The sequence below is a fragment of the Nannospalax galili genome, unplaced genomic scaffold (assembly GCF_000622305.1).
Source record: "Nannospalax galili isolate Female #2095 unplaced genomic scaffold, S.galili_v1.0 scaffold405, whole genome shotgun sequence".
Classification (NCBI taxonomy): Eukaryota; Metazoa; Chordata; class Mammalia; order Rodentia; family Spalacidae; genus Nannospalax; species Nannospalax galili.
The window spans coordinates 365,513-377,714 of NW_008354532.1; the positions used below are offsets into that span (position 1 = coordinate 365,513).

The 12,202-nt window shown below is 38.4% G+C and overlaps 1 protein-coding gene across 1 annotated transcript in view; it reads left to right on the top strand.

The window, feature by feature from the left end:
- Hsd17b11 (hydroxysteroid 17-beta dehydrogenase 11) overlaps window positions 1–12,202 on the top strand; it is a 36,904-nt gene that overhangs the window by 6,091 nt on the left and 18,611 nt on the right. The window contains exons 3-4 of the mRNA XM_008851741.3: window positions 2,599–2,730; window positions 4,056–4,162. Of these exons, the coding sequence (XP_008849963.1) occupies window positions 2,599–2,730; window positions 4,056–4,162 (239 nt within the window). The remainder of the gene's footprint in view (window positions 1–2,598; window positions 2,731–4,055; window positions 4,163–12,202) is intronic.

Genomic DNA, 12,202 nt, shown 5'->3' on the forward strand with positions numbered 1-12,202 from the left:
AATATTCATCTGGAAATAGGCTATTCTGAAAAAGCTAGTTTTATTGTTTTAACCTGGTCCATATACCCAATTTTATATATATATCAAAATTACTACATCAAAATAGCTATTTCAAAATATCTGATCATCTGTCCTTGCTGTTTAAGCATGTAGCCCAGAGCAATTACAATGAAAACATTCTAAATAAAATATACGAAACATACCAGCCACCCCCTGCCCACCATACACGCAAGGATTGAATGTAGAGCCTCATGTGTGCTAACCAAGTACTTTACCACAGAACTATATCCCCAGCCCTCTTTTGATGTTTTATTTGGTGATAGGTCTTGCTAATTTGCCCAGGTTGGCACTGAACTCACTCTGTAGCCTGAAACCTTCGATCCTCCTGTCTCAGCCTTCCAAGTTGCTGGGATTACAGTCCTGTGCTATCAGGATCAGAGTGTTCCATGTGTTTTATCGATAATGTTTCCCTTGCAGTTGTTCTATGGATAGGCACGTAAACAAAATACATACAACTATTTCCAATTAGATATTTCAAAATAACTATTTGGGGCTGATAAGATGACTCAGAGGACTCAGCAGGAAAAGGCACTTACCACCAAGACTGACAACTTGAGTTTAATCTCTAGGACCCATATGGATCCTGCAAGTTGTTCTCTGATCGCCACATATGCACCATGGCATGTGTGTTCCCCCAGTAAATAAATAAATAAATAAATAAATTTTTAAAACAAAGCTATTTTGATTTTGGTGATTAAGGTATAAGGACATTTTATGCCATCTAAACTTAAATTCTCAATTTGCTATTTTTAATAAGAAATATGCAAATTGTCAACATTCTATCCCTGAGAGAATAATGAAAAAGTTAAAAAAAAGAAAAGAACCTGTAGCTATATCATTAGAACTGTTACTACTATAAATTACTAACATTGCTGGACATAAATTTACAGACTTAAATCCATGAAGTTCCTAAATAATGAAATAGACTTAAACAGAAAGTATCTATTTGTATAGATGCAAACTATAAGGTTTTACTAGGAAAATGGTAAATACGCATGCTCTAAATAAATAAATATGCTTTTTTTTTTGAAACGGTCTCCCCATAACCTCAGCTGGCCTGGAACTTGCTATGTAGACAAGGCTGGCTTTGAACTCACAGAGATCTGCCTGCCTCTGACTCCCGAGTGCTGGGATTAAAGGCATGTGCCACCATGTCTGGCAAATATACATTTTTTTAAAGAGAAGAAAAAGCCAATGGTGCTTGGGGATATTATTTAGTAATATGAGATAGATAGTAATTTGAGGACATTATTCTTAATTTTCATGCTGTTCTAGGGATGTAGATATTGAAGTTATTGATGAAGAGCCAAATAACTTAACTTGAACCTTACTAGCTTATAATGTGATTCAGTCCTGACTGATGAGACTTTGGCATGGCCCACTGAAGCTCCTTTGGATAGCAGTGGACCTTTGCCCCATCTGCCTTTTTGTTTGTGGTCCCTTTTCAAGGCCTTTGAGGTCAAACAGATTGGGAAAGAGTCCATGCTTTAATAGCTATGGACCTTGGGTAACAAACTAAACCCTTATTTCTTGTTTTTCATCTTTAAAATGAGCTAACAAGAGTTATTACCTCATAGTATTATTGTGAACATTAAATGAGATCAATAATGAAATCATGTTAAATGCATAATAAAGTAAAAGCTTCCAATAAGCTGTTTGCCACTTTCCCCTTAGTCTCCAGCACACCACAGCATTATCTCTGTGTAATGGCTGCCGTGTTAGTAGACACTAACTTTATTTAGAATACAATAACAGAGGACACTCTGAATTTAGGGTTTATCTAGTCAATAAGTGTCCTAGTTTGTTTCTTCATTGCTGTGACAAAACACTCTGACCACTGCCAACTTGGGGAGGAAAGGGTTTATTCAGCTTACATCTCCCAGGTCACAGTTCATCAGGGAGCCCAAGGTAGGAGCTCAGGGCAGGAACCTGAAGTCAGGAGCTAGAACACAGGCCATGGAGGAACACTGCTTACTGGCTTGCTCCTCTGGCCCCTGCTCAGCCTGCTTTCTTACGCAACACAGGCCCACCTGCCCAGGGGTGGCACCACCCACAGTGGGCTGGGCCCTCCCACATCACTCATCAAGAAGATGCCCCTCAGACATGGCCACAGGCCCGTCCAATAGAGGCAATTCCCCAACTGAGGCTCCCTCAACCCAGGTGTGTCAAGTTGACACTAAAGCTATCCAGCACAATAAGCTTAGCTCCTCAAAGGTAAAACAAACAAACAGAAAAAAAACAAAACAAAAAAATCTCTCATGTAAGGTGTCCTTGCATTGCTAGGCTTTGGAACTATGACACTCCAGTCTTTTAAATAGAGCGTTAAGCATCAAGATTCCATGATCTTTCTTATTTGAAGGTATTGTTAGTTTTTCCATGTCCAGTAAAATCTATCTTTCTTTCTGTCTGTCTATCTATCTATCTATCTATCTATCTATATTCTACTGGGCTGTATATATATAACCTCCCTTTAATAGCCACTGTATGCAAATCTCCATTCATACTTCTTCATGAATATATTCTTTTTTTTTTTTTAAGGTAAAGGAAGAAATTGGAGATGTTAGTATTCTCATAAATAACGCTGGTGTTGTCTATACATCAGATTTGTTTGCTACACAGGACCCTCAGATTGAAAAGACTTTTGAAGTCAATATCCTTGCACATTTTTGGGTGAGTATGACTTCTTTTACAAAAATATTCTCTTTGAGCTGGGCGTGGTGGCACACGCCTTTAGTCCCAGCACTGGGAGGCAGAAACAGGCGGATCTCTGTGAGCTCAAGGCCAGCCCCAGGTCAGCTGGGGCTACAGGGAGAGCCTGTCTCAACCCCCCCCCCCCAAAAAAAATATATATATTTCCACTCCCCCCCTTTGGAAAATTCCAAAGAGGAGGAGTTCATCTCTAGTGCTGTGACCAAATTTTACCAATAGTTGCCCTATCCAGAATTAATAATAAAGTAAGTCATTATAAACTTCAGATATTGTGTATGTTTTGAGTCCTTTGAGTGTTTGCTTTTTCGTTTGTTTGTTTGTTTGTCACAAGGTCTCATGTAGCCCAGGCTGGTCTTGAAATCACTATATAGTTCAAGGCTAGCTCTGAACCCCTGAGCCTCCTGTCTCTGCCTTCAAAGTGCTGAGTTTTCAGGCATGCACCATCATGCCTGGCTTTAACTCTAAGCTTTTCCTCATCTCTCTGTGATAGTATAGAGATAAAGTGAGGGAACAGAGACTACACCCCAGTCTCTACTTCTTCTCTACTAAGGACGAATCCAGTTTGCTTTCAAATTCTTGTGCAACTCAGGCCATTATTTCTTGGCCTAAACCTTGCAGACTTTATGATAACCTCTCATTCAAGGACATTAGTATGTGTTTCTGAAGACTTCAGATAATTCCCAAACAGCCAATTCATAAAAGATCCCTCCATGTTTTCTTTTATGTGAATTTGGGGTTATTGGGGCTAGTGAAAATGTAGCATACAGTTATCCTGTTTTCCCCAAGCTGCTGCTGTGTGTCTTCCTGTGTTTATGTTTGGTAAAATGTAGGACATTATCTTATTTGTTTCTGCACCTCAGCACTCAGTGGGCACTCAGTGTTTACTGCGTGAATCAGTTAGTAACTGTTGGAAGATTGCTTTTCACTGGATTTTGAGAATAACCAAATTATTATCTAGTAATTTCATATTAAGTATAAATTCTTTCAATTATCCCCATTCAATAGGTGAGTATCAATGACATGAGGTGGAGGGTTAGGGAGATTTAAGAAGTTAATGATTAAAATGAGATGGTTCTCAAAGCTTTTGGTATCTGTTGTTTTGGTTTTTCTTTTGTGGGCACCCTACCTATCTATCTTACACTTGGCAGTTTACACATTTTTATTCTTATCAGGAACAATGTTTTTTTAAAGTGTGTATTTGTTTCAAAATATTCTCAATGAGTATATATCAGAAATATATATTTTCTTTTTTAATAAAAATCATTTTTAATAAAAATTGTTTCTAGACTACAAAGGCATTTCTTCCAGTGATGATGAAGAATAATCATGGCCATATTGTCACCGTGGCATCAGCAGGGGGGCACACAGTGGTTCCCTTCTTACTGGCTTACTGGTATGTGAACACATTTCCTCCATTGACTCCTACACTTAACTTGTATGAGATTTCTAACACTAACTATTGAGGACTATCTTCATGATGAGAATACACTTGACGCTGCTGAAATAGAGAGAGTTGCACAAGAGAGTTGTGACTGCAGGAATTGATCTAATTATAAGCTAATGAATCACTTAAAACATTTTCCAACAAGGGAACTTAAAACATTTCCTTTTTACAACAAAGAAATATAAAATGAATGATGTTTTTGTACCATGAAAATATATTTGTGGTTTGTTTTCTGGACAGAGAGGTTTGTTAAGCAGTCCAGGATAACCTCAGACTTACTGTGCATCCCAGGCTGGCTTTAAACTGATGATCCTCCTGCTGCAGCCTCCCAAGTGCTGGGATTCCAGGTGTGCACCACCACACCCAGCAATATTTATGTTTTAATAATAAAAAACGGTAAAATTTTTCCAAAAGAAAAACAAAATATAAAAGAAAAAGAAGGCATGTTATGCATGTATGTTTTTATATGTAGTTGTGTGTATTTGATACTCTGAACATTAAAAATCATGCAATGAATTGCTTTAAAAGACAAACTTTAATGGGTATCAGTTTTGAAAACCATACTATTGTAATAACTGAAGAATTTGCCAAGGTAAATAAATAACAATAACAGTATGCTACTATACTGTTCTGTAAAGAACTGATCTGGGGTGACCCCACTGGATGCATACACCCTTCTACAGTCCTTAGGTATCTAGAGTTTGGAAAAAAAAATTAAATGTTGAACTGTGATTGTGCATATGTATGTGTGTGTACATATACAAACATATAACATTGCATTTTGCTTTCTACTATTGTAATCTTTTAGAATTAAGTATCTAGGCTAGACATAGTGATGCATATCTGTAATCTCAACACTTGGAAGGTAGAGGCAATAGGATCATTGTGGCATTACTATGGCAACAATACAGCTATACCTGAATAAAAAAGCCTGACTCTTAAATTAGTTTTTAAGACTGGGCCTGAACTCAGAGGACACTTGTGCCCCCTCTTAAAACCATCTGTGCTCTGGAACTCTGCTGCTGGAACTGTCCCTGGCACTTTGTCTGGAACTGTGCTCTTGAGTCAGGCCTCACTCATCATTTTATTCAAAATGGTTTCTCCAGCTTCAACTGGGGAAGTACATGTTTGGATCTGCCCTCATCTTATCAGACAGTCTTACCTCTTCATCCCTGATTCTAGAATAGCTCATACATACAATGTCAAGTATCATTCCTCAATCTTCCTGCTCTCAAGAGGTGGGTGCACTGTCTTTCAGTGCTTTGATATGTTAATTCTCAAGTATATTCACATTCATTGATCATTACCTTTTTGGGTGGAGTACCAGATTGAGGTTCCCAAGAAACAGGTGAGTTTACCAAGGTTAATTAAAAGTCATTAGTCCACATTCTGTCCATTTTATAAAAGTCATTTATACAGATCAGGAGTTCAGATCATCTTTAGCTACATAGTGTGGGAAAGACCAGCCTTGGTTACAAGAGACCCTATCTTTAAAAAAAAAAAAAAAAAAAGAAAGAAAAGTATCCAAATTCTAAAAAACAATGTCCATATATTTGTACATGTAACTATAGATGTATGTAAATATACAGGCATAGGTATAAGTCTATGGATAATTTGTTTTTATATATGTATACATCTTATGTAAAAGTTTGCAAGGATATAAATCAAATTAATTAAGTTGGATGTGGTGGCACAAGCCTTTGATCCCAGCACTTGGGAGGCAGAGGCAGGCAGATTTCTGTGAGATTAAGGCCAGCCTGATTTATATAGAGAATTCCAGGTCAACTGAGGTTACAGGGAGACCCTGTCTCAAAAACACCAAATAAATAAAATATAAAATTAAATAAATAAAAACTGAAATAAAATAGACCTAAAAAGTAGTTAGTCTTAAAGGCTGGAGATTTAGCTCATGGCACCTGCAGAGCATAAGACCATGGGTAGATCCCCAGGAGAAAAACAATAAAAAACAAAAACAACAGCAAAGAAACCCACTTGTGTTGCCAAGACTTTAAAATACCACCTTTGGAGTTAAAGAGATGGCTCAGCAGTTAAGAGCACTGGCTGTTCCCTTCCCAGCATGCACATGGAGGCTAACAATGGTCCCTAAACTCCAGTTCCAGGAGGTCCAACACCCTCTTCTGTCCCCTGTGGGTACTGCACTCATGTTGTATACTCAACACACAAAATTTAAGTAAAAGTAATTAAAAAATTTAAATACCACTTTTCTTTTTCTGAGCTACATCACTAGGCAAACAAGTTTTTATTTTGCTTTTCGATTCATCTATATTATCTTTCTTTTTCCTTTTTTTTTTTTTTCTGAGCATATTTCCTGATAGTTTTACAAATATAGACTTGAGTTGGATTTTCTTTTTTTTCTTCTTCTTCTTTTTGGCTTTTTTGCCGATTGCTTTTTGGCAGGGTCTCCCTAGTCACAGCCTACCTGGAAGTCACAATGTGAACCAGGGTGGCCTTGATCTCACAGAGATCCACCTGCCTCTACCTCCCTAGGGCTGGGATTAAAGGCTCCTGCCACCATACCCTGTGTTTGGGTTGGATTTTTCTAAGGAAAGGTGAAGATGGCCTAACTGGGGAAACAGCTGCAGTGCGGACCCACAATGCCCTCATAGTCTCTACTCAGAGCTGCTTCAAGTTGGAGGATTAGTCCCTGCCCCCATCAGGAGCTAAGGCAGTTGGAATATTTTTCATTTACTCAATGGAAGACAGCAGCAGGTGGTGTCATCATCTCCTTCCCAACCTTCTGTCGTCTTCCCACAGGCTAGGAGCCCTGCCTTACTTCCATCCCTTTTGCTATAACTGTAGCTCTGAGTTCTGATTTGACTCTGTGAGTTCTTCTTAAGATAATCAAGAGAGAAAATGCTGAGTGTGAGAAATATGCATTGTGAAGATCCGTGATGGTACATTCCACAGAAATTAGGCTCATTGAGTTTTGTCACGTAAGAAGACATGCACAGCTGTGCAGTGTGCATCACTCGGTTCTATGTAGTCTAGTCACATCCTGGTCCTTTTACACTTGAATGATTCTTCCAGAAGATGGCAGTAAAATAGCTTGCAAAGAGGAAAGGCTCTTTAAGATTCACACAGGATGTCATCCAAGAAAACAGGTAGGGTTGTAACCACAAGAGCAACTTACATACTTGCAATTTAACTACAGCTCTGTGGTTCCAAACTCTTGGAGAGCTCTTTGGAATCCTCAATTGTTGCTGGCAGTATCTTCTGCAGTCTTCGAGCGTTATCAGTGACAATTATTCTCATTTCAGTTGGTTCAATTTTGCTCAGTATCTGATTAATGATAGAACTTTCATAAAGACACACTGAGCACCTCTACCAGCAAGAGGCAGTGTTCATCAGGTGTTTGTTATTAACAAGTGGGTAATCAAACTGAGATGCTGCTAAACTGACATAGCTTTCTCTTCTTTCTTCCTCTCCTTTCTCCTCCCCCCTACCTCCCTCCCTCCATCCCTTCCTTCCTTTCTTCATTCCTTCCTTTTCTTTCTTTGCAATGGGGTCTCATATAGCTAAAGCTGGCCTCCAACTCACTATGCCATCAAGAATGACCTTGAACTCCTGATTCTCTTGCTTCCATATTGGGGATCAAACCCAGGGCCTTGTGCATGCTAGGTGAGCATTCTACCAACTGAACTACATCCCAGCCCTGACAACTGCTTTTAAATTGTAAACTTTTTTTGAAACTTAACACACATAAGGAAATGAAGAAATCCTATGTGTATAGTCAATGAATTGCTTCAAAGTGAAAGCATCCATTTAACTATAATGCAGATCAAAAAAGTAGGGCATTAACAAATCCCAGGAGCCCTCTTGAGATTTCCCTAGTTACCACTCAAAGGCAGCCACATACTGACTTGTAACTCCACAGGTTAAGTTTGCCTGCTTTTCATATATATATGGATGGATTCTCAGTGTATTTGTCAGATGAATCCATGCTGTCCTTAGTGGCTATTGTTTGATTATTTTCATGACTACATAGTCTTTTATTACAGGACTACACAACAACCTGTCTACCCATTTTACTGTTTATGAACTTTTGGGATGTCTCCAGTGTAGGATTATTATGAATAAGGACATTATGAATATTGATCCAATCATTTACAAGCTGTAGGGCCTCAGGTAAGTTATTCAACTTTTCCCCCTTCATTTTCTTCATCCATAAAACAGATTAATAACAGCATCTGACTTAAAACTGTATAACATAGTGCACTTAGCACAGAATCTGTAATCCTGTACATGTTCAGTAATGGGAGGGTACCTCTTGGGGTTATGTTTCAATTCTACTTCCCTATATACAAAATAGTGGGGTTCAATCTCGGCTTTAAGAAGACTGCCCCTGTGGAACCATTCACCTATTCTCCATCTGCTCTTTGTCAAAATGAAATGAAGGAAACACAGAATACCTGATTCTTTTCTCTGTAACCCTGCTCTTAGCTGTCATTGTCCTGAGTTGCCACGGCAATGGAATCTATTATATCTCCAATCATCTGTCTTGGGAAAAAAAAAATCAAACTCCTTTCGAAGTTATACTTGAACAGTTGATAATCTCACCACGCATGAATAACCGTGCAGTATACACCTCTTTGAACACTTGAAAAACAGATTAGTAGTCATGCACTTAAGAAAACCTTTGTTTAGACATAGGTGTGGTAGTACACACCTGCAATCTCAGTACTTGGGAGGTAGAGGCAAAAGAATCATATGTTCTATGAGTTCAAGGCCAGCAGAGGGTACAGAGCAAGACCCTGTCGCAAAAAAACAAAGATTAGCTCGGTGGTAAAGCACTTGCCTAATATGTGTGAGGACCTGGGTTTGATTCTCCAGCATGACAAAAAAAGAAAGAGAGGAAGAAAGAGAGAGAAAATGGAGAAAGAAAAATAGAGGAAGGTAAAAAGAAATTGTACAGTTTGCTCTTCCCAGTGGCACTGAGGCAGGAAGATTACAAGTTCAAGACCAGCCTGGATAAATAGCAAGTTCAAGACCAACAAGAGCTACATAGTGAGATTCTGTCTCAAACCAAATAACAACAACAACAACAACAAACAAATAAAAAAACAAAAGGGGCTGGAGAGATGGCTCAGAGGTTACGAGTACTGTCTACTCTTGCAGAAGACCTGGGTTCAATTTCCAGCACACAAGTAGTAGTTAACAACTGCCCCTTACTCCAGTACCGGGGGGATTTGATGTCCTTTTCTGACTTCCACGGGCATTCCACAACATGAGTGTACTTACACACATGTAGGCAATGCACTCATACACGTAAAATAAAAAGTAATAAATAAAATATTACTCCCCCCAAAACTGCATTTATTACAATCTTGCATTTTATTTTAAAATGATTAGGTTCTGTATATTAATAGTATGTCAGCATCAGCAGTTTCTGCATGGTGTGATACTGTGAGTGTCACTGTTCCATTGTCAATTATCCTTAAGACTTTGTCAGGATTTTTTCAGTTAAAAAGAATAGAAACCTTAATTTGCTCCAGACCAGGAAGACCCCAGAGCCAGGGTTCTAGCAGGATCTCTCCCCCTAGTGGCAAAATAGCTACCAGCAGTTCCATTGAATCCTTTAAATTTTAAGTTCCGGGAATGGGGTGAGGGAGCATTCAAAAAAACTAGTTCTGGACTTCAACACCTAGACTAACTTGGATCCAATCGTTGTATGGATTTGGTTACTTGGTAACAGTGATGTGACCAGAGCAAGGGGTTCTGAATGTCACCCACATATTAAATTGTTTCCATCTACTTACTTTCATGAGCTTTACCCCAAATATAAATCTTTGGAAACGTAATTGTTTTCCTCGGTATAAATACCTGGACATTATGCTGGATCTAAGAACATGGCACAGTTAATTTGACACAACTTTAAATTTGATGCCCTTTGTCAAATTGCCTGCCAGAAAAATGTGTGCTTTAGAAAATAGAAGCTTTTGTCTCACTTTTTTAAAAAGCCTAGATCCAAGGTTTAAAAGGTTGCCAGACTCAATTATATAAAACAAAAACCTTCTGTATGTTGAAAAATAAGTTAAGCAAATAAAAATGTTCCCATCCCGAGAATACAGTTATGCTCTGTGAGTTAGGCCTGCTATAAACATGTCTGTGTGTCCAGATCTGCTGGTATTTTTATTTTGTGAATTTTCTGTGAGTGTCCTTTAGCTTTTGTCTGTTGGTAGAATTGTGTCATTCATTTTAAAGAGTTGCATTTTTTTCAGTTAATTTTGTTTTGTTTTTGAAGTGCTGAGGATCAAACCTAAGACCTCACACATGCTAAGGAAGGCTTCTGCACTGAGGTGTACCCTTAGCCCAAATTGCTATATTTTTACCTTTTTTTTTTTTTTTTTGGAGAAAGAATCTCATTGTGTAGCCCTGGCTGCCTTGGACTCACAGCGATCCATCCACCTCTGCTTCCCAAGTACCGAAATTAAAGGAGTATGCCACCACACTCAGTCCTGTATTCTGACCTCTCTTCTTAATTATATGTTGCAGATATTTGGCAGTTTGTCACTTTCATCAGAGTTTGGGTGAGAGTCAAATCAACTTTAGATTGTTTAGCATACAGATCTGATTTATTGTTCACATTTAAAGTTTGGTTCTACCACTTCATTTTGTGTCTTGAACCTTGATTTCTGCTTTGGTAAATTGAGCTCCTGATAGTACTCCATAGGGTTGTGAAGTTTAAATAAACTAAAGCATCAGAATAAGTGGAAACAATGCCTGGCATATAGTAATTAATTTGGGGCATCATTTCCCTTGTGATGTTTTTCAGTGTACAGAAACGTTCCACCTTATAATTGAAATTAATAGTATTTTTTAAGGCTTCAATGTTTTTCAAAAAAAAACCCCTTTTTTATGTATTTTTATTTTATGTGTGTTTTGCTTGCATGTATCCAAGTAGGGCACATGCATGTGTTAGATAGAGGAGAAAAGGATAAAGTTTAAAATTTAGAAATAAGAACCAGAGCCAGACCTGTAACAGACAAGGGATGTATCCTTTGTTCGGGCATCACAGTGAAAGACAGATACATTTCCGAGGGAATCAGGCATCTGCAACTTAGGAGAGGGAAGTTTGGGCTTATATATGAATTTTACAAAGCACAGCTGCAGGAATTTACTCGTGCCAGGGTTGGGTGTCCTTGGGTGATTCATGATCCTCCTCCAGGATTATTTCCTCAGGCAGGGCAGGCAAGTAATCTAGGGCACTAAAGGAGACAAGCTGGCTCCACAAAACAGTCTCCTACAGTCCTCGGAGCAACCAGTTAATAAGGCTTGAGCAAAGCTAGCCTGCCAATTTAGGGTCAGTTGACCATTTTAAGGGCTTTATAGTTTTATTGCTTCCCTAATGAGGCTTATGGCTCTCCTGCGGTTCACACATTCTATCACATTGCATTGCCAGAGGAGACCAGAAGAGGCCATTAGATCCCCTGGCACTGGAGTTACAGATTGTTGTTAGCTGTCTTGTATGTATTAGGAATCAAACCCAGGTCCTCTGCAAGAACAGCCAGTGTTCTTAACTGCTGAACCATCTCTCCAGCCCCATATATCTAAGCTTAAATAAGAAAAAAAAACTAAGAGAAAACTTTTCACAGTTTTCTATTTTTCAAAATACAAGTTAATTGAAAATATATATAGATACTTTATGTAACTACTAATTCATAGAGATTTAAAAGTATAAGAATTATCTGGTAATTAATGTCACTGAACTACATACTCAAGATGACAAATTTTATATGTGTTTTTAAAACGATTACTTTAGATTTATGTATATGTATGTGAAGCTGTGAGAGTTTATATGTACCATGGCATGCAAGAGTCGGTAAAGGCCAGATGAGAGGTTCAGATCTCCTAGAACTGGAATTATAGGAAGTTGTGAGCCATAATGTGGGTGCTAGGAATCAAACTTGGGTCCTCTGCAAGAGCAGTAAGACTCAACTGTTGAGCCAACTCTCCACCCCATTAGATATA